This window comes from Hyaena hyaena, unplaced genomic scaffold, assembly GCF_003009895.1.
Source record: "Hyaena hyaena isolate Hyena2069 unplaced genomic scaffold, ASM300989v1 scaffold_1351, whole genome shotgun sequence".
NCBI lineage: Eukaryota > Metazoa > Chordata > Mammalia > Carnivora > Hyaenidae > Hyaena > Hyaena hyaena.
The window spans coordinates 251,741-272,012 of NW_024081979.1; the positions used below are offsets into that span (position 1 = coordinate 251,741).

General features: G+C 56.1%; 1 protein-coding gene across 1 annotated transcript; it reads left to right on the forward strand.

The window, feature by feature from the left end:
• The first annotated feature begins 1,916 nt into the window (after positions 1-1,916).
• FAM234A (family with sequence similarity 234 member A) lies at positions 1,917-19,792 on the forward strand. Its single transcript, XM_039223435.1, has 12 exons — positions 1,917-2,006; positions 11,748-12,045; positions 14,422-14,538; positions 14,818-15,009; positions 15,857-15,987; positions 16,316-16,448; positions 16,709-16,838; positions 17,193-17,333; positions 17,649-17,724; positions 17,939-18,094; positions 18,521-18,623; positions 18,714-19,792. Exons 2-12 carry the CDS (start codon positions 11,784-11,786, stop codon positions 18,923-18,925), a joined length of 1,653 nt encoding a protein of 550 aa, XP_039079366.1. The 5' UTR covers positions 1,917-2,006; positions 11,748-11,783; the 3' UTR covers positions 18,926-19,792.
• Positions 19,793-20,272: the final 480 nt, after the last annotated feature.

Sequence of the window (20,272 nt, forward strand, 5' to 3'; positions counted from 1 at the left end):
AACAAACATTAAAAAAAAAAAAAAAATCCCAGGGGCGCCTGGGTGGCTTAGTTGGTTAAGCACCCGACTTTCGCTCAGGTCATGATCTCGCGGTTGGTGGGTTCGAGCCCTGCGTCGGGCTCTGTGCTGACTGCCAGCTCAGAGCCTGGAGCCTGTTTCAGTCTGTGACTCCTTCTCTCTCTGACCCTCCCCTGCTCACGCTGTCTCTCTCTCTCTCCTAGAAATAAATAATATTAAAAAAATAAAAAAAATTTTTAAAAAAAAGATTAAAAAAAAATCCCTATGTGGTCATTTTGTGAAACTTGGCCTGTTTGTAAAAAAGTTTACTCAAGAATAAATGGCTATGCTTGGGATTCTGTATCTCCCTCTCTCTCTGACCCTCCCCTGCTCACACCGTCTCTCTCTCTCTCTCTCAGAACAAAAACATTAAAAAAAAAGAATGAATGGCTAAAATTCATTAACGTAAGAAAAAGGTGGTGGAGGTGTCTGTCCAATTAAATATCACGAACAGGATGTTGTAACAGAAACTGTGTAACTGAGATTCTTTCCACACAAAAATGGAGACAATGACAGAATAAAAGATCCCAGAAAGCAGCAATGGGGAGGTTCCCTCACGTTCTCAGCGCTCCTGGAAAAGCCCGGGTCTCCGGGACCCTTCACCTGCCCATCTGAGAACTGGCTCCGCGACCGTGTCTTCGCGCTCCGGAAGCGCAACTTCCCTCTTCTCCCCGAGAGCGCCAAGCGGTTAAGCCCTGGATTCGGTGGCGAAGCACCGGGAAAAAGGGTTCTCTTTCCACGTGTTTACATGTCACGGAAGGAGAACCAGGAGCTGGACACAACTCTGGTCCTAAAAGTCGAGACGAGACAGCGGGGCTGTCTGGGCCCTGAACCAACTCATTTACACGGAGTGCCGAGGGCTGGCGCGGGGAGGAGCCCCTTGCAGAGGGAGGAGGTAACCAACAGGAGAGCCCCTCGGCTCCGGAAGGCCGCCTGCGAGCCCTGGGATGGCTTTCGTTAATAAAGACACTCACGCACATCCGGGTTTTTAAAAAAAGAGGGCCGGTGCCCTTGCACACTGCCGGGGAAAAGAGACTCAACTCAGCAAATGTCACTGGGACTCCGAGTTATCCAAACGATGCAGAAAATGAAATCACCTCCTAGCATCACACTAAAACTATTCTAAATCGAGTTTAAAACTTAAATGTTAAAACGGAAACTTTAAAACCGTCGGAAAAAATGCGGGAGACTTGGCCGGGGGTAGGGAAAGATGCCTCACACAAGGCACAAAGAGCACTAACCCTGAAAGATTGATACATTTTTCTACCTTAAAATAGAAACCTGTGGACTTCAAAGGCCGCATACACGCCCAGACGCCAACCGCGACAGTCACCACGCGCACCGACGGCAGGGGCAGGCGCTTCAGGGAGACGGCGCGGCGGGCAGAACGTGGGCGCGGCCGCCCGGACCCGACGCCGCGGAGGTCCCACCGCGCGGCCCCGCCCCGCCCGGCTGCGGCCGCCCGCGGCCACCGCGAGCCGCTCAGCGGCAGCGGCGGGCAGCGGCGGGCAGCGGCGGGCAGCGGCGGGCAGCGGCGGGCAGCGGCGGGTCGCGGGGTCCGGATGCGCTCTGCGCGCTTCCGCCTCCGCTCCGGCCGGCCGGAAGTGACGCTCGGGGGCGGGGCTGACGAGTGCGGCGGCAGGTGAGTGACCGCGGCGCGGCTCGCGCGGTGCCCCGCCTCTTCCCTGGCGACCGCGCCTCTCCGCCCCTGCGACCCCGCTGCGGGGAGAGGCTGCGGGCCCCAGGGAGCCTGCCCACGCCGTGGCCCGCCTCCCTCAGCATCGGGTCCACGCGTGTGCGGGCCGCTCCGCCAGCCGTCCGGTCCTCCGGCGGATCAGCGGGTCCGACCCCGCAGCCCGGGCTTCAGTGGCCGTCAGCTCAAGCCCCAGTTTCCCCAAAGACAGGATTTGCTCCCGGTAGGAAACTTCCCACCCTTCGTTGGCTGCACAGTAAGTAAGCCAGTCTTTACTGTTTGTGTTACTAAGGGTGCTGCGTTGGTTGCCTGAGTGTAATTAAAAATACGAAAACAGAGTGGGCTTGAGAATTCTCTCACAAGGGTCGGAAATTCCCGAGGTCACTCTCATCAGGACCTATTAGGCCGGCCAAGTAGCCCGGAGCTCAGCTGGCATCTCTTCTTGTGTGGGGGAGATCACTCACCAGACAAGCCTGCCTCACTGAACGAGAGCAATGCAGAGGTTGAAAGGGAGACGGCACGGGGGCTCTGAAAGCGTCTCTTGCTCCCCTATGAATTGATTGGCGGTGAGCTGACTAGACAGTCTGACCTTGAGCAGGTATTAGAGTAGGCGATTGCAATTACTTTCGGGTTCTCTTAGAAACCCTGTGATTTCGGCTAGGGAGCTTGTGTTATGTGTTCAGGCACTGGCTGGCAGCGTCTTTTTGACGCCTCCACCAGATTGCCCCACTTCCTTCATTGCAAGGATCTCACAGGGAGCACGCAGTTAGAGCAGCTCCCAGTAACAAATACTGAGCGCCTGCTGGGTGCCAGGCATTGTTCTAGATGCTGAGGGTACAGCTCTCAACGAAAGAGTTCCTGTCCTCAAGCTGCTCCATTTCTATGGAAGGGTACAGATGATAAGTAAAATATTGAGCATGCTAAAGACAAAATACAGAGCAAGGAAGGATGAGATGGAAATGCCCCGAGTATCAAGTGAATGTTTAGTTGTGCATTTTACCTGTTTTCTGGACCTTTGTTGCACTAATTAGAATGCTTTTGGCTTTGCGGCACCAGGGTGCCTCAGGTCGGTTGGGCGTCCGACCTTGGCTCAGGTCATGCCCTCACAGCCTGTGGGTTCGAGCCCCGCGTCCAGCTCTGTGCTGACAGCTCAGAGCCTGGAATCTGCTTGGGATTCTGTGTCTCCTTCTCTCTGCCCTTCCCCCTCCCCTCTCTTTCTCTCTCTTAAAAATAAATAAACATTTTATTTTTTAAAATTTTTTTTAAATGTTTTATTTCTTTTTAGGAGAGAGAGAGAGAGACAGCGTGAGCAGGGGAGGGTCAGAGAGAGAGGGAGGCACAGAATCTGAAACAGGCTCCAGGCTCTGAGCTGGCTGTCAGCACAGAGCCCGACGTGGGGCTTGAATCCATGAACCGTAAGATCATGAGCTGAGCCGAAGTCGGACGCTTAACTGACTGAGCCACCCAGGTGCCCCCCCCCCCGAAATAAATAAATATTTTTAAAAAATAAAGCGGAACACAGTTTTGAAAGATTGGAGGTGGGGTGTGGGGAAGGAGTGCACTGGCTTATAGGTGAAAATGACCACGTGTTGGTACTTGTTGAACCTGAGTGATGGGCATATGGGGCTGTGGGGCTCTGCTCATGAATATTTAAACATTCCGTCAATATGGTTTTAAAAAATAAATAATGGGGGGCGCCTGGGTGGCTTAGTTGGTTAAGCGGCCGACTTTCGCTTAGGTCGTGATCTCGTGGTTCGTGGGTTCGAGCCCCGCATCGGGCTCTGTGCTGACTGCCAGCTCAGAGCCTGGAGCCTGTTTCAGTCTGTGACTCCCTCTCTCTGACCCTCCCCTGCTCACGCTGTCTCTCTCTCTCTCTCTCCTAGAAATAAATAAAACATTAAAAAAATTTTTTTTTAAATAATGGTAAAAAGTAAGTTTAAGTTAAGACATACTGGTCTTGCAAAGTTAATCAAAAGTGATTGAGGAAGAGTTATACTTTATCTTTTTAAGAGCTTTTGCTTTCCGTCCCCTCCTCCCCATATCAGGACAAGAAGTAACACTGATGTGGCAAAGGAAATAAAATCTGCCTTAGAATTCAGGAAAAAGGCTACTCCATGCTATTTTCTGGACAAACTATAAAAGTTATTCTGGATAATAGTTGTCTGAAATGTAGATAGATGTTCATCCTTAACTTAGGAGGCAGTGTGAACTGTCTTGAATCACTTTTTTTTTTTAACTTTTTTTAATGTTTTATTTATTTCTGAAAGAGAGAGAGAGAGAGAGACCGCATGAGCAGGGGAGGGTCAGAGAGAGGGAGACACAGAATCTGAAACAAGCTCCAGGCTCTGAGCTGTCAGCACAGAGCCCAACGCGGGGCTCTAACCCACAAACCGTAAGACCATGACCTGAGCCGAAGTCGGATGCTTAACCGACTGAGCCACCCAGGTGCCCCTGTCCTGAATCACTTTAAAATTTTTTGCGGTTGTAAAAATTTGAGACTTGTGAGCGCTGACTGCATATGCTGTGATATATTTGCCTTTATCCAGGAACTATGACCTTAAAATTTGTTCTCATTTAAAAGACGATTAAGGGCCTGCTCGGTGTTTTGAGATTGCTTACTTGGTGACGAGAGGAAATACTTGTTCATCTGTAAACAACGGGACACTGGCTGTCATTGTCTGGCTTCTGCTTTGCTCAGCCAAAAGCTTGGCGCCGCCTGGTTGGATCTTGTGGGTGCCTCTCAAATGCCTCAGGTTGAACCACTGCCAGAATGTTTGGGCCACTTTGGCCATGACACGGGCTCTCTAATGTAAAAGACATTCATAAACGACTCCTATGTTTAGCAAGCAGCTTCACGGATAAGCATTTGAGCACAAGTGCTATAGAATTGATTAGTGATGCCAGACCCCGAATTGTGTACAGAGATTGTACAGAAGACAGTTGTGCTGCAGGATCGTACCTCCTTGTCCAGGGACAGGGCCCACGGAGAACTGCCACCCCATTTCACTGACCTTGGCCGTGTCCACCGTGTTTGAACAGGGAATGTTGCAGATTCTTCCTACCCTAGACAAGTGCTCCATCTGCCCTGGGGGCATCGTGAGTGTGGGCGGTGGCTAACCCAGGTCACTGGTGCTCCCATACAACTCCCCAAGGCCAGACGCTGGTCTGGCTGGGGCTTGGAGAGAGAGGGCTGCCCGGGCGGGAGCACCATGGCGTGGGGAGCGTTGAGAATCCGTAACCCTCCCTCGTCAAGTCCCAGCATAAGCCAGGTGGGCAGAGGCAGGTCTCAAGTCAGACAGCACAAATGCCCAGTGACCCTGTGACAAGATGCAGCATATTTTCTATATACTTCTTACCTTTAAGATAATCTAACAGCGGGGCGCCCCGGGGGCTCAGTCGGTTAAGCGTCCGACTTCGCTCAGGTCATAATCTCACGGTTCATGAGTTTGAGCCCCATGGTGGGAAGTCCAGTCAGGGTAAGACTTCATCTAGAAACACTTTCTTCACGTTCCTTCCCTTGAAAGTTTTCTTATTCTGCACGAGAAAGACTGAGAAACCCACGTAAATCCTAGGAAAGTGCAAAGTCCTGGCTCCGGGAGCCCACCTGTTCGTCATGTTAGGTTCACACTGGGACTGAGAAACCTTTGGGTTATTGGCTTGTGCCTGATTTGAATCTTCCAGAGTGCACACACCCTTTCTCTCCCCCCCCCCACCCCTTTCTGAAGCAAACCTTCGTGTGCTGGGTATGGGAGAGAGGACACTCAGCAGCGAAAACTCCTGTCCTTTGGGCGCTTACATTGTCACCGTGTTGTTGGGCTTTCGTGACCCTTATGAGCCCCGGCATTTACTTTGTGCTCCGTGCGTTTGGGGGGGGGGGTCACTGTAAGTGAGTTATACTGAAGAACTACAGTATCTTCCTTTTTCACAGTGGGAAGGAAGAGGATTGCGGGGGATAGTTTTCAGAGAGCCGGGCATTATTTTGAAATAAAGAATTGTGGCAGGTCAGGGAGTCTGCCGTTTGATCAGAGCCTTCAAGGCACCACAGCACAGAACTCCACTGCTGTTGACATTTCGGCCAAAACCAAACCGAGCAAAGCACACACACTTCCCCGGGCTTGAAACAAAAGAGGCCCCTGCTTAGGGAGCTTAGAGGCGTCACCAGGGCTGCCCATGGGGAGGCTGGCTCTTCCTCTTGGCCTGCATGGAGCTCCGACCCCCGCCCTATTGCCAAAGGCTTTCTTTTTTTAACTGTTTGTTTTGAACTAATTATAGACACACAAGATGTTACAAAAATCGTGCAGAGCCTCCCTCATGCCCTCCAAATGTCTTACATAACTGAGCACTTATCAAAAGCAGAAAATTGACCTTGGCACAGAGCGGTGAGCCAGGCTGCAGACCTCACTCCCTCTTGTCTCACTAGTTTTTACATGCGCTCGTCTGTACGTGTGTCTCATTGTGTGAATCTTTATCACAAGCAGTTGTTTGTGCAGCCGGCAGTACAATCCAGACACAGAGCTGACCCATCGGGACAAGAGACTCCCGAGCCACTGCTTCATACCTGCTCCCCGGTCCCTTCCTGGTCAGCCAGTTTCTGCCCAGCATGGCTGCGCCTGTGTGCCGTGCGCTAGACGCCCCCGCTCAGCTCCAGGGTTCTAGAGGCAGAGCTGCTGGATGTAATTCACTGTCGTTTCCTGAAGGAGTCGATGGTGGGGTTATCCTCTCCCCATCTGGCCTCCTCAGCTTGTTTTTAGGTAAATAAACTTGCATTATTGGGTTGGGTGTGTGGTTCCTATTTAGTTTTCTCTCAATGGAAACCTTCAGAGAAGGATCGCAGTATCTTTTATCTATTTGTTAATAAAGGTTTTGTTTTTAGTTTATTTATTTAGAGAGTGCTCAGGGTACAAGGGGGCCGGGGCAGAGAGGCGGTGGAGGGACGCAGTGAGAGAGAAAAAGAGAATCCCAAGCAGACTCAGCACTGTCAGCCCAGAGCCCGCCAGGGGGCTCTATTCTCACAAACCATGAGATGATGACCTGAGCCGAAATCAATAGTCGGGACACTTAACCCACTGAGCCACACAGCCGCCCTTGTTATAAAGTATATTTAATGTCACTGGGACAAAGTCTTGGAACTCTATTAATGATTAAGAACATGTACTGTTCAGGGCGCCTGGGTGGCTTAGTCGGTTAAGCGTCCGACTTTCGCTTAGGTCATGATCCCGCGGTTCGTGGGTTCGAGCCCCGCGTCGGGCTCTGTGCTGACTGCCAGCTCAGAGCCTGGAGCCTGTTTCAGTCTGTGACTCCCTCTCTCTCTGACCCTCCCCTGCTCACGCTGTCTCTCTCTCTCTCCTAGAAATAAATAAAAAACATAAAAAAAAATTAAAAAAAAAAAAGAACATGTACTGTTCACAGTGCTTAGCTCTATCAAATGACTTAATCAATCACAAGTGGTTATTGAACCAGTATCACCGATAATACGCCTATCAATGCACTTGCTTAAAGATACATGTGTTTAAAAAGTGAAAATAGGGCCGCCTGGATGGCTCAGTCAGTGAAGCGTCTGACTCTTGATTTCGGCCTAGGTCATCATCTCTCGGTTTCATGGGTTCGAGACCCGTGTTGGGCTCTGCACTGAGAGTGTGGAGCCTGCTTCAGATTCTCTCTCTGTCTCTCTCTCTGCCCCTCCCCACCTCTCAAAATAAATAAATGAACTTTTTTTAAAAAGTTTTTTTATAAGAGACTTTTTTAAAAGTTTTTTTTTTTTAAATGTTTTATTTATTTCTGAGAGACAGCGTGAGCAGGGGAGGGTCAGAGAGAGAGGGAGACACAGAATCTGACGCAGGCTCCAGGCTCTGAGCTAGCTGTCAGCACAGAGCCCAATGCGGGGCTCGAACCCACGAACTGTGAGATCATGACCTGAGCCGAAGTCAGACGCTTAACCAATTGAGCCACCCAGGCGCCCCCCCCCAAAAAAAAAGAAAAAAAAAAGTTTTTTAGGGGCACCTGGCTGGCTCAGTTGGTGGAGTGTGTGACTGTTGATCTCAGGGTCCTGAGTTAGAGCCCCACGTCAGACATAGATTACTTTAAAAAAAAAAATCAAAATGGTTGAATGGCTACATTTTATTTTATTTTTTTAATTTTTTTTTTTTTTATGTTTTATTTCTAGGAGAGAGAGAGAGACAGCGTGAGCAGGGGAGGGTCAGAGAGAGAGGGAGTCACAGACTGAAACAGGCTCCAGGCTCTGAGCTGGCAGTCAGCACAGAGCCCGACGCGGGGCTCGAACCCACGAACCGCGAGATCATGACCTAAGCGAAAGTCGGACGCTTAACCGACTAAGCCACCCAGGCGCCCCCAGAATGGCTACATTTTAAAAACAACAGCAGAGAAGGTTGCTCTTTATTTAAGGTAGACAGAGAGAGCTGGAGAGGGGCAGAGAGAGAGGATCCCAGGCAGGCTCTGTGCTGTCAGTGTAGGGCCTGAAGCAGGGCTTGAACTCATGAACTGTGAGATCACGACCTGAGCCAAAATCAAGAGTGGGATGCTGAACCCCCCAAGCCACCCAAGCACCCCAGTTTCAGATCAGTTCATGACCTTCTACAGATATCTCAGTGGCTGGTTCAGTTTTAGACACCAACATCTGTCATCTCCAATGACGGCTCCCGCAAAAATGTCTCCTACAGCCGCCTCCCTGGCCCACCGTGGTAATAGTTCTCTCTCGGCCGAGCCTCTGGGGCGGGGGCTGGCCCTGGAAGCCTTGGGCTTGTGTTCCCGCGTCTCTGACGCACGGCCGGGTTGTAAATGCTGACAAGAGGCACGCCACCCGGCCTCCTGCTACTGGTGACCATATGGAGAGCTTTCTCCCCTTCTGCTTCTAAGTCTTGCCGTGGAAGCAGGTAGTGGTGCGGGGGAAATGCACGCTATCTGAGCTCTGGGCTCCCAATCGAAAGCCGGGTCACCGAGAGAACGGCAGTATTCCCTCTGGTTTTGCCGCCAGATGCAGCGTTTGGTCTCCTTCGGCGACGTAAACCGTGCAGGAGAAGCAAGGGTCTGGGCTTCGTTTCCACCTAGCGGTCGGATTTATCACTCGGCTGTTCTAACCGGCTGAGCTAACAGGCCAGCCGCTCCAGTCACATTTTAGGAACACACCTTCTGCTTGACGGTGCACAGAGTATTTCTGGAGGGAGCCATTAGAAGCCAGTAACACGCTTCCCCTCACGCCTGAGGGCCACAGAAGGGGGTGAGAGCAACACTTCTGCACCTCTCAGAGCCTTACCACGTGTATTTACTGCTGACATAAAAAGCCAGACAACAGCAGCAATCATTGTTTGGCCCTGGCCTCCGCTCTTGGCCTTAGGGACCCCCGTAGTTTAGGGATTCAAAGACTGATCAGGGAAGGAGCACTCCGGCCTCCTAGGCTGGGCTCTACTAAGCTTGCCAGGAATTCCAAGGAGAACAACGCCCAGAATACAACCTCCAGCAACCCGGTTGAAGGGAGAGGCCCTTCGCCCTTTGCTTTGCTTTCCCTCCGGGCTGGCGGTGAGGAGGTGGGGTCTCCCTTCGCTGCGGGGGCCAGAAGACTGGAGACAGCTCACCGCCACCGGCGGTGAAGGGGGGTGACCAGAGCCAGAGCAGGACAGACCTCGTGGCCAGCGCTGCTCCACTCGGCCTTTCCCTGGATAGCGTTGACCACAGCCCCTGCCTGGAACCGCCACCCAGATTGGTTTACTCGGGGTGTGGCCGCGGCGCCTCATCAGGATTGTAAAAGCGGCTCTGATGTGGATCCAGGGCCCGGAGGACCTACGTCCTCAGCCAGTGCATTTCGCCCGCGGCCTCGCGGTCCTGAGATCGCCTGGGCTCGTGCAAGCGGTTTCCCTGTGCGGACCAGTCACCCGTCGGACCCGTAGCCGTGCAGAGGCTCCTTCCACAAGGTGGGTGTGGGAGACCAGGCGTAGGCCGGGTGAGAGTCATTGTGTCACTCTGAATGGAGCCCAGACTACGTTCTTACGTCGTCTTAGGGTGCCTTTCCCCCTGCGCCCTGGTGGACACCCTGCTTCTGACAGGAAGGGCAGCCGCAGCTCAGAGACCTTGAGCTTCCTGCCCAGTGTGTTAAAGCTCTGAAGTAAGAGCATGTTAAAGATGGAGCTTTTAAAATCTGGTATTTCATGGGGCGCCTGGGTGGCTTAGTCGGTTAAGCGTCCGACTTTCGCTTAGGTCATGATCTCGCGGTTCGTGGGTTCGAGCCCTGCGTCGGGCTCTGTGCTGACTGCCAGCTCGGAGCCTGGAGCCTGTTTCAGCCTGTGACTCCCTCTCTCTCTGACCCTCCCCTGCGCTGTCTCTCTCTCTCTCTCTCCTAGAAATAAATAAAACATAAAAAAAAAAAAATCTGGTATTTCAGCATTCTGACCTCTCATTCAGTTTTCTTTCCTTTGCCAAAGGAATGCGTGTGTTGTAAATACGTCGAACACCCTCCCCCTGCAGACACGGTGTCTCGATCCGGCCAATGAGCGGCTCTCCTGACGGCCAGGCCTGATCCCGGTTCTGCTTCGGCTCGGCTCCTCGCTTCTCCTTAGCTCCTGCCCCACTTCCCCACCCCATGCCGGGCGCTTGGGCGTAATGAGGTCCTTGGTCATGAGTCACTGTTTGATTCTCTTGTGTCTGACTCATTACCCTGCACAGGCACACCTTTCCTGACTTCCATGACCTTAAAAGTCAGGGCTGCACAGAGGAGAATGCGCACAGCGTCGTTTGGTTTTCTTTTTAAATTGTGGTAAAGTACCCTTAACATTTAACACCTAGAATTTACCCTTAGCGACACGGAATACATTCAGTGTTCTGCAGCCGTGCCCACCGTTTTTACCACCCCGAAAGGAAACTGCGCACCCATCTGCAGCCTCGCCCTGTCCCCCCTGCCCCCCAGCCCCGGTAACCAGCCATCTACTTTCTGCCGTCCTGGGCTCACCTGTTGCGAACATCTCGCGTAGATGGAGCCCTGCCATGGGCCGGCTCCGGTGTCTGCGTGCCTCGCTGAGCATGGGGGTCTCCACGGTCCGCCCACCTTGCAGCAGGGGTCATTGCTTTGATGGCCGAATACCATCCGTTGTGCGGACTTGCCACAGTTGGTTTATCCATCTGTTGAGGGACATTTGGGTTGTTAGAAAGAATGAGGCCATGAACACCCGTCTACGAGTTTTTGTGTGAGCGTGTTGCCAGTTCTATTGGGTGCACACCTAGAGCAGGGACTGCTGCATCACAGGGTAACTGTGTAAACATTCGAGGGGCTGTCAGACCGTCCTCTGCGGCGGCTGCACCGGGTCCCATGGTCTCCACATCCTCACCGACGCTTGTCATCTTCCTTTTCTTTTTAAATATTTATTTATCTATTTTGAGGGAGAGACTCAGGGAGGAGGAGAGGCAGAGAAGGGGGGGAAAGAGAGAATCCCAAACAGGCTATGTGTTCAGCGTGGAGCCCAGTGTGGGGCTCGATCTCATGACTGCGAGATCATGACCTGAGCTGATAATCAAGACTTAGATGCCCAACTGACTGAGCCACCCAGGTGCCCCTCTTTTTTTTTATTTAAATTAAAGCTACCCCAGCCTTCCTACATGGGCGCCCGTTTCCATCTGTGCCTCAGGCTGGTGGGAGGCAGGTCGGGTGCGCCGGACCACTCGCTGGTGGCGCTGAGTTAATGTGTAACGCACAGGTTTTCCATTGTCGGCAGCCCCAGCCCTGCCCAGTGCCGGCCTCGTCGTCAGCAGGCAGGAGACGCTGGGGTGTGACTGGTGAAAGTCTTCCCTGCGTGCTGGCTCCACACAACCAATTTGCCAATTAAAGACTTTCTTAGGTGGCATCTGTGATACCCTAAGCATTTATGTAGCTCTTGTTTCTTGGGCCAGTGGTCCACCGTCGTGGCTGCAAGCAGGCTGAGAGGCTGAACACAGCAGAGCCCAGCAGGCCATCCAGTGCGGCAACCTCTTGACTGTCCCTGTTGTGTTGACGCAGTGACCAGGAGTGGCGCTCTGGGATGTGCACGCAGTGATGGACAGCAAGGACTTAGAAGCCGAAATCCACCCCTTGAAGAGTGAAGACAAGAAGTTGCAGGAGAATCTGGGAAACCAAGCAAAAAAGGATAACTTGAAAGGCTCGCCTCGGCACCCCCGCCTCTCCCGCTGCCGGACTGTGGCATTTTTTCTTTCACTGTTTGTCTGCCTTTTTGTGGTGTTCGTGGTTTCGTTCATCATCCCCTGTCCGGACCGGCCCGCGTCTCAGGGGGCCTGGAGGATCCACTACAACGCAGCAGGTGTGCCTGGGGTGGGGGAGGGGGCGGCATCGAGTCCCAGAGTCCGGGGTGGCCTGGGGTGGCTGACAGTTCTGCGTCCAGGGTTTTCTTGGAACTGTAGGGTCTGTGGAGCAGCCTCTCGGTAAACGTGGGGGCACGACCGTGGAGCCTGCTCTCATTTTAGGAAGGATGGGTTGGGTCAGTCAAGGAGAGCAGCCCATCTGGTTATGTTTTGGAATTTAAAAAAAGTAATAAAGCAGAGCACTGGCAACACAGGTGGAGGGGAGGTCGTGGAGGAATGAAATCTCCAGATCTGATAGGTCCGGTTTCCTGAAGCGCTCTGGCTGACCTTCCAGCCGGCTGAGCCGGACTCCGGCACACTTGGCCTCTCTCGGGAAATCCGCAGTCTGGAATCGTGGCCTTCATGAAAAGCCACCGAGTCCGCCCCTCTCTGGACACCCTGCTTCGTTCTTACGGCCGGGGCGCCTGCACCGCACGCGAGCGGGCACCGCAGAGGCTCCGTGACCGCTGCCGGGGCAGGACAGGGAGGCTCTCGTCTCGCCCCATAGCCAGTTTCATTCAGAGTTTCATGCCTCAGTTTGAGAGGGAGGAATAATACATGTTTCTGTGTTTATTTTTGTAGCTTTTTTTGAGGTATAATTTATATGTCAAGATATTCACTTGTTGTAAGTATACGATTCAGTGATTTTTAGTCAATTCACAGAGCAGCTGTGCAGCTGTCAGCACGTCCCAGCTTCAGCAGATTTCCATCACCCGACAGGGCTTCTTGCCCTCTCCACGCCCTCCCCCAGCCCCGGCAGCCCTTGTTCACCCCCTGCGCCCGCACACTTGCCTCTTCCGGGCACTTCATGTAAACAAAGCCATGAGACCTGTGTCGTGGAGCCTGGCCTCCGCACAGAGACAAGTCTGTCGGTCACAGCATGCCCCCCTGTTCTTCCTAGTGCTGAGCAGGGCTCCTCCGTGGGGGTGTTCTTTTGTGGGTGGACACTCGGCTCGCTTCCACCTGGTGGCTGCTGCGAGTAATGCAGTGAACTTGGCTGCGTGGGAATTGAGTCCTTGTCAGTTAATTTGGGTAAAAATGGGTGAAAAATTGGGTTAAAAAAAAAAAAGGCAGTGTCTCCTTGTGGTTTTGATTTAATGTCCCCAATTGCCGGTGACGTTGAGCATCTTCCGGGTGCCGTGGCGATCTCTGCCTCTTCTTGGGAGACGTGCCTCTTCGAGTGCTTTGCCTGTTTTTGCACTGGGTTGTAGACTGATAGGCATTGCCTCTTCGGGGTGTCAGTCCCTTATCAGATATCTCATTAGCAAATATTCTCTCCCACTCCGTGGGTTGTCTTTCCACGCTCTTCACAGTGACCTTTGATGCCCATAAGTTCCAAATTTTGATGAACTCCAATTTTCTAATTTTTCTTTTGTTGCCTGTGCCTTTGGCATCACATCCCAGAAATCATTACCAAATCTAGCATCATGAAAACTTTTCTATATATTTTCTTCTAGGAAACTCTTTTTTTATTTCTTTTTTTTTCCTAATTTTTTAAAATGTTTTTTTATTTCTGAAAGAGACACCGTGAACAGGGAAGGGTAAGAGAGAGAGGGAGACACAGAATCTGAAGCAGGCTCCAGGCTCTGAGCTGTCAGCACAGAGCCCAACGTGGGGCTTGAACCCATGAACCGTGAGATCATGACCTGAGCCAAAGCCGGATGCTTAACCGACTGAGCCATCCAGGCGCCCCTCTTATAGGAAACTCTTAAGTTTAGCTCTTTGATCCATTTTAGGTTCGTTTTTGTATATGGTGTAGAATATGGGCCCAGCTTCGTTCTTTTGGCGTTTGATTATAACGCATTTAATTTATCATTTGAGTCCTTAAACAAAGGTAGGACGCAGATACTTACGAGTAGGGGAGCATGGACTCCTGGACCCCAGGCTGATGGTGGGAGGGGTTCCTTCCTGAAGGAAAGGTGTTCAGAGAATGCACGTGTGCACCCCGCATCCTGCTGACATCTGATTTCATCCATCGTGTTCGTGAAGGATGCTGGTGCCACGAAGATGCCGTTCTGTGTGCTTTTGCGCTGGCACGTGCTAACTACCACTAAGCCTCAGGGAGCACAGACGTAGGCCGAGTCGGGGCACCCGGCTGGCCTTGGGGAGCACAGACGTAGGCCGAGTCGGGGCACCCGGCTGGTGCAGTTGGAAGAGCACGTGACTCTTGAGCTCAGGGTTGTAAGTTCAAGCCCCATGTTGTGCAGAGAGATTACTTAAGAAAGAAAAGAAACGTTTGTTTTTGTTTTTTTTTTTAAAGTAGGTTGTGTCGGACTCGGCCTGGCCGTTACACTGGGCCCGGCTTGAGGACTGTCCTCTGTGGTTTTCTTTCTCAGTCACCTATGACTTCCTGGCTACAGAAGACATAAACAGGGACAGGATCCAAGATGTTCTCTTTCTTTATAAAAACACCAACAGCAGCAACAACTTCAGCCTGCCCTGCACTGACGAAGGTAATGGGGTTTTTATCTGAAAAAGGAGGAACTTCCTGGAGGTGGAGGAACCCTCCCCTTTGCCACCTGTGAGGAGGGCAGATCGTGGGGTTTCTGCAGACCCTGCCCGCCCAGCAGGACTAGCAGGAGCCAAGGGGGCAGGCCCTGGTCCCCGCACCCTGACCCCACGGGGCCAGCACCAGGGTCCCCGGAAGCCCAGGGGTAGCGGCCCGGGCCCGGAAGCGGGGTGTGGGGAAGAGGGCCTGACACGCCCCGCAGAGTCGGGTCTCTTCCCTCCAGGCTTTTCTTCCCCCTGCACCTTTGTGGTCGCAGTGTCGGGGGCCAATGGCAGCGTGCTCTGGGAGAGGCCCGCAGCCCAGGACGGGGCCCTGGTGCAGTGTGCTGTCCCGCAGCCTCAGGGCAGCAGGACGTCGTCTGCCTGCGTCCTTGCGGGCAGACCCGGTTCCTTCGTCGCTGTGGACTCGTTCACAGGTAGGCGGCTCCACACGCCGGGTCCCCCTCCAGGCAGCTCTCAGGAGGTTCAGCCCGTGTTCTTGGGGCCAGGGCACAGGGTGGGGAGGAAGGTTCCAGGGGAGGGAGGGAGCCTCCCGGGGATGCCACCTCCTAGCAGTCATGCCCTTCTACCCTGATCCGTCACGTGTCACCGTGGCTTGTCACCTCCTGGTTCAGTCTTGCAGGGCCAGCAGAGACGGGGGGTTCAGTGGCGGCTGCCTTCTGCAGCACCCGGGCCAGTGCAGGTTGAGCCCACAGGGGAGGTGTCGGCCCGTCTGGGCTCTGGATACACGGGTGTCCATATCCGGGCTTTAATGTCACAGGCTGTGGTTAGCCCCCATCCTCACCAGGGTCTTAAGAAATTCTGTGCCCTGACGCTAGATATGCTCAGTTAGCATTTCCCTTACCAGCCATGAGCATGTGCTTTCCTTCCCTGCGTCTGCGCGCAGGCGTCTTCCTGGAGGCCGAGGGCCCACCTCTGATCCCTGTGGTAGTCAGGGGTCCCGAGGGGCTTGAAAAGTGTCAGGGTCAGGCCCTGTCCCTCCACGTGGGAGTGTCAGAACTGGCCCTGAGATGTTCTAGAGCCAGATGTGAGAAGACACGGAGAAGCTCCACAGGAAGGTGGAGCTCTGTGTTTCCAGAAACAGCGCCTCTGTTGTGGCACGTGACCCCGTCTCTGACGGCCAGGGGAGCGCACGCCGCACTTGCCTCCGTCCAACTTCCCGCGGCCGGTGTTCCCGTCTCTCAGTGTGGGTCCTGTGCGACTGCTGGGCTGAGGCAGAAAGGGATTTGGAGGCCAGGCCTCAGGTGACGTGCTTGGCTTTAGGGGAGACCCTGTGGAGCCACCCCAGTAGCTTTGGAAGGAACGCCTCTGTCCTGAGCTCTTTGCTCCGGCTGCCTGATGTTGATGCTGACGGGGCCCCAGACTTGCTGGTTCTCACCCAGGAGGAGAAGGAGGTACTGCTTCCCTCCCGGCCCCCGCGGCCCTCCCTTGGCCCTCTCCCCGTCAGGGTCAGGCCTCTTCTCCACCCCTAGTTCCCTTGCACTTGTTGGCAGAACTGGGGTCTGACCGTTGGTCAGGGGACTCGCCCAGGGCCCTGTGCTCTGGGCATCTGCCGACAGGCATGCTGGGCTGGCTCCGTCCTGACTGGGCAGCTTCTGGGCCTCCCCAAGAATTGGGGAGCCATGTGGGCCATTGCAACCCAGGGGATGGGGCCCTGTCGGCTGGCATGGGGCTGCCCGCATCTCCCAGGAGGGCTTTCAGCCCCTCTCCTCTATGTTCCAGGTTAGCGGCTACATCTATTCAGGCAGCACCGGGCACCAGATCGGCCACCGAGGCAGCCTCGGTGTGGGTGGGACCAGTGGCTCCCTCCTCCACGTCACCAGGACGGGTGCTCACTACATCCTTTTCCCCTGCGGTACGTGGTGCCTGCTGTTTCCAGGACCGCCCCTCACGGAAGCCACGTTCCTGAGAGAGCAGATGCGGCGGGGGGGGTGGGGGGGGACACGCCAACTCCTACTCTCACAGGAAAGATACGAGTTGCTCACTGACAGGCCCGGAAAGCCAGAGGGTCTCCGCGCCTGAGGCTCAGCGAGGCCACCTTCTGTCCTGGCAGCAGGGCTGGGGAGGGGTCTCCTCCCTGCCAGCGGCGACTCGAGGCGCCTGTGTTTCCAACAGCAAGCGACCTGTGTGGGCACTCTGTGAAGGGTCTGCATGAGAAGGTGACCGGGACCGGGAGCCCGCTGAAGAGAGACCCGCTCTGGGAGGGCACGCTCAACGCCACCGCCCACGGGCTGCTCTGGCGCAGGTTGGTCTGGGCGGCGGATGGCGCAGGTGGCCCCCACCCGGTGCTCGGAGCCGTCCAGCGGGCCACGGGGCAAGGCCCTGTCTGCCGCCGGGCTCCAGGGCTGTCCCGGGCTCAGCCACGGGAAGCGGGCCTACAGCACCTGAGAAAAAGCCCGTGGGAAGGTAGGTTCCCAACAGTGGGCACACCCTCACCTCTGTCCACAGCCAGGGCCTGGTCTCCTCTTAAACTGGAGAAGCAGGGAACGTGGGCGGAGCCCGCAGCTTGAGAGACGCAGCCCAGCGCGCAGCCCGTGGGGGTGGGTCCTGCCTCCCACCTCTGTGTCCCAGCCGCATCCCTCTGGCTCTCCTCCCTCAGCCCCGGAGCCATCCGCTACCTGATGGCCGTTCCAGGGAAGGCGGGTGAGGACCTCCTCCTCGTGAGCTCAGAGGCCTGTGTGCTGCTGGATGGGCAGGACCTGGTGCCCAGGTGGACCCTCAGCGCGGCCCAGGTCCTGAGGTACAGCGTCTTCGTCCAGGAACCGCGCGGTGACTGCAGGCTGGCACCCTCAGCCTGCCCCTCGGTCACGGCCCTGGGACGAGGCCGGCCGTCGGTGGGGGAATGCCCGTGTGCTTCTGCCAGAGGCCTCCTGCCCGTTAGCTGGTGCGCTGCTGCACGGCAGGGGCCGGCGCTGTGCTCTCGGCCCTGGCTCAGCCTCCCGTGCAGGCCCCAGTGTGGGCAGGTGTGGCCAAGGGCAAGGCCGGGGTGTGCCTGTTGCCCGGTACTCCCTCGCAGAGGCCCTGTGTGAGCTCTCCTGCCCTGTCTTCCTTGCAGAAGACCCGTCCTTGGCTACTACAAACCTGACACCTTGGCTGTGGTTATTGAAAACAGCACCGGCATTGACAGACAGGTTGGCCGCACCTCCTTTCGAGGTCCCAGCTTTGTTCTTAGTTGATGGACATTAGTCTGAACAGCCCACAGGGCTGCACCGGAAGACGGAGCTGGCACAGGAGGGGCCTCCGCGGGATGTCCTGCTTGCCTTTGGGGAGTAGCTCCTTCTGGGCTGGCCCGTGGTCCCTGTGGGCCCTGCCTGCAACCCTCCATGCTGTCCTCTCCCTCCCTAGATCCTGCTCCTGGACCTCAGCACAGGGGCTGTCCTGTGGAGGCAGGCCCTCCCGGGTGTCCCCGGGGACCCGCAGTCCGCCAGCCTGCCAACCGCAGACCACCGTTCCGCCTTCTTTTTCTGGGGCCTCCATGAGCTGATGGGCACCAACCAGACGGTACGGGCGGGGCGGGTGCTGAGGGGACACACCAGTGCCGGGGCCACAGACCAGAGGCTGGGCGTGGTGCTGCCGTGAGGCACCGGCGAGCTGACTGGGTGGCTGGACGCGCACTCATAAGTAGAAGCCGTGGGACGGGGTGGCCACGAGGGAGGCCGTTGCCTCGAGCAGACGATGGGGACTGGGGAAGAAGGTACATGAAGGAGGGAAGGTGCGGATTTCCAGCCTCAGAAGGGTCGGGAGCCTCGTCTCCAGGCGGTTGGAGGAAAAGGAGCGGAGGGTGGGTGCAGAGTCGAGACCCTGTGGACACAGCTCTGGGCAGGGGCACTCTATCAGGGTGTCCTGTGATGGCAGGCGCTGCACAGCCCGGCCACTGAGCCGAGCACCTGTCGTCGGCTCACGCGCCATTGCCCGTTCTTGCTGTAGGAGCCGGGAGACACCCAGCACAGCCTGTACATGTTCCACCCCACCACGCCTGGCGTCCTGCTGGAGCTGGCCAGTGTCTCGGCCAACATCGTCGCATTCCGAGGTGAGTGTGGCCTCGCGTGGGCCGAGGGCCTGGCGCTGTCGGGTCCTCTCGGGCCGGTCCTGACTGCCGTGATGGCCGTGTCTCCCGTAGCCGTCCTGTTTGAGCCCAGCCGCCACGCCGCCTACGTCCTCCTGACGGGCCCTGCTCACCCGGATGGGCCTGGCGTGGTCTCCGTGGCCAAGCACAAGGTGCGCGACCTCGTCCCGGGCAGCAGGGTGGTTCGCCTGGCTGAGGGCGGGCCCGACAGCGACGAGGCTGTCCGGGACCGCTTCTCCCGCCTGCGCTACCGCAGCGGGGCCTAGACGCCTGGCGGCCAGCACGTGCGCAGGAGGCTCCGGCTGCCGAGATTAAACACCACGGGAAGTCGGTCTTTCGCTCGGTTTGCACACTGACCTGTCTCCTCCCCGTGTGCCCGGGGTTGTGCGTGGATGAGGGGACCGCCGGGCCTCCCCCTTTCCTGTGCCGTAGGCCCTTGCTCTGCCCCACTGGGGCCGTGCTCAGGGCCAGCTGCCTTCACCGGCGTCTCCCCGGGCTGCCTTGGGCAGAGCCGGGCCCTACGGCACCAGCCTCCCTCGTCCACATCTGGCTGGAGAGGCCAGGCCTCTGGGAGGAGCTCCGTCCTGAGCAGGCCTCTCCCTCTCCCATCTGCACCCACCCTGGGGCCTGCAGTGGCCTCGGGGCAACAACTGGGCGCTGAGGCGGTTCCAGCTCCTGGCCTCTCCCAGAGCAAGGGGGGGCTAGACTCCGCTGTGGTTCCCGGACACTGGTCCTGGGGTCCCCTGTGACGGGCCCATGAGGAAGGGGCTGCCTTGGGGCTGCTCCATGAGGCTGGCCTGCTGCTCGCGGAGGTGCCGAGGGGCATCTTTATCCCTGTGCTGCCTGTGCTGTGAATGTTCTGAGGAACCGGCCGGAAGGCCCACGTTGGGGTCAGTTTTTGTGCCCCTCAGTACACACTGGAGCTGCCTGTCCCTCAGGGGTCCCCACACCCCGGCTGGTGCCTGGCGGCCTCCTGGTGCTCAGCCGTCCCTGGCCATCAGCATCACCTGATGCGGGACTCACCTCTGTGCCTTGCTGTGCCCCAGACCCGTTGCGGTGCCGTGTGGGGCTCGCTGTTCCCCGATGACCCCGAGTACCACCAGAAGAAGCCAGAATAAATGGTTTGCACTGTCTGAAAGAGTGCGCCTCGTGTGTGTCTGCTCCGGAGCGACGAAGTGGACGCGGTGCTGGCCGGGCCGCTGGATCACAGAGCAGGTCGGGGGACCGCCCCCCCCACCCCCCCAGGTTCCAGGTGTGGCCCCGCCTACCCGCCCAATCAGCATCAGCCATCAGCGGCGGGGGCACGGGGGCTTTTCCTTCAGGGCCTCTAAGTGCAGCTCAGGTTTGAAGACCTCACCCTGGTCTCTCGTTCGAGTCCAGAACGCAGCCTGTGGACGGGGATCCGTCCCCACCAGGACAGGCAGGGGTCCTGAGCACCCTCTGTACTCCTCAGGCAGCTGTCCAGGCAGCAGGAGCCTGGGCAGGGGGCTTCAGGGAGACACAGCTTTGCAACCACGGTGAGGATGGGGGGTTGTCAGAGAGTCTCAAGGGACGTCCTGTGTGCCTCTGGATACGAAAAGCCAGTTTCTCAGCTGCACAGACCGAGGCCTGGG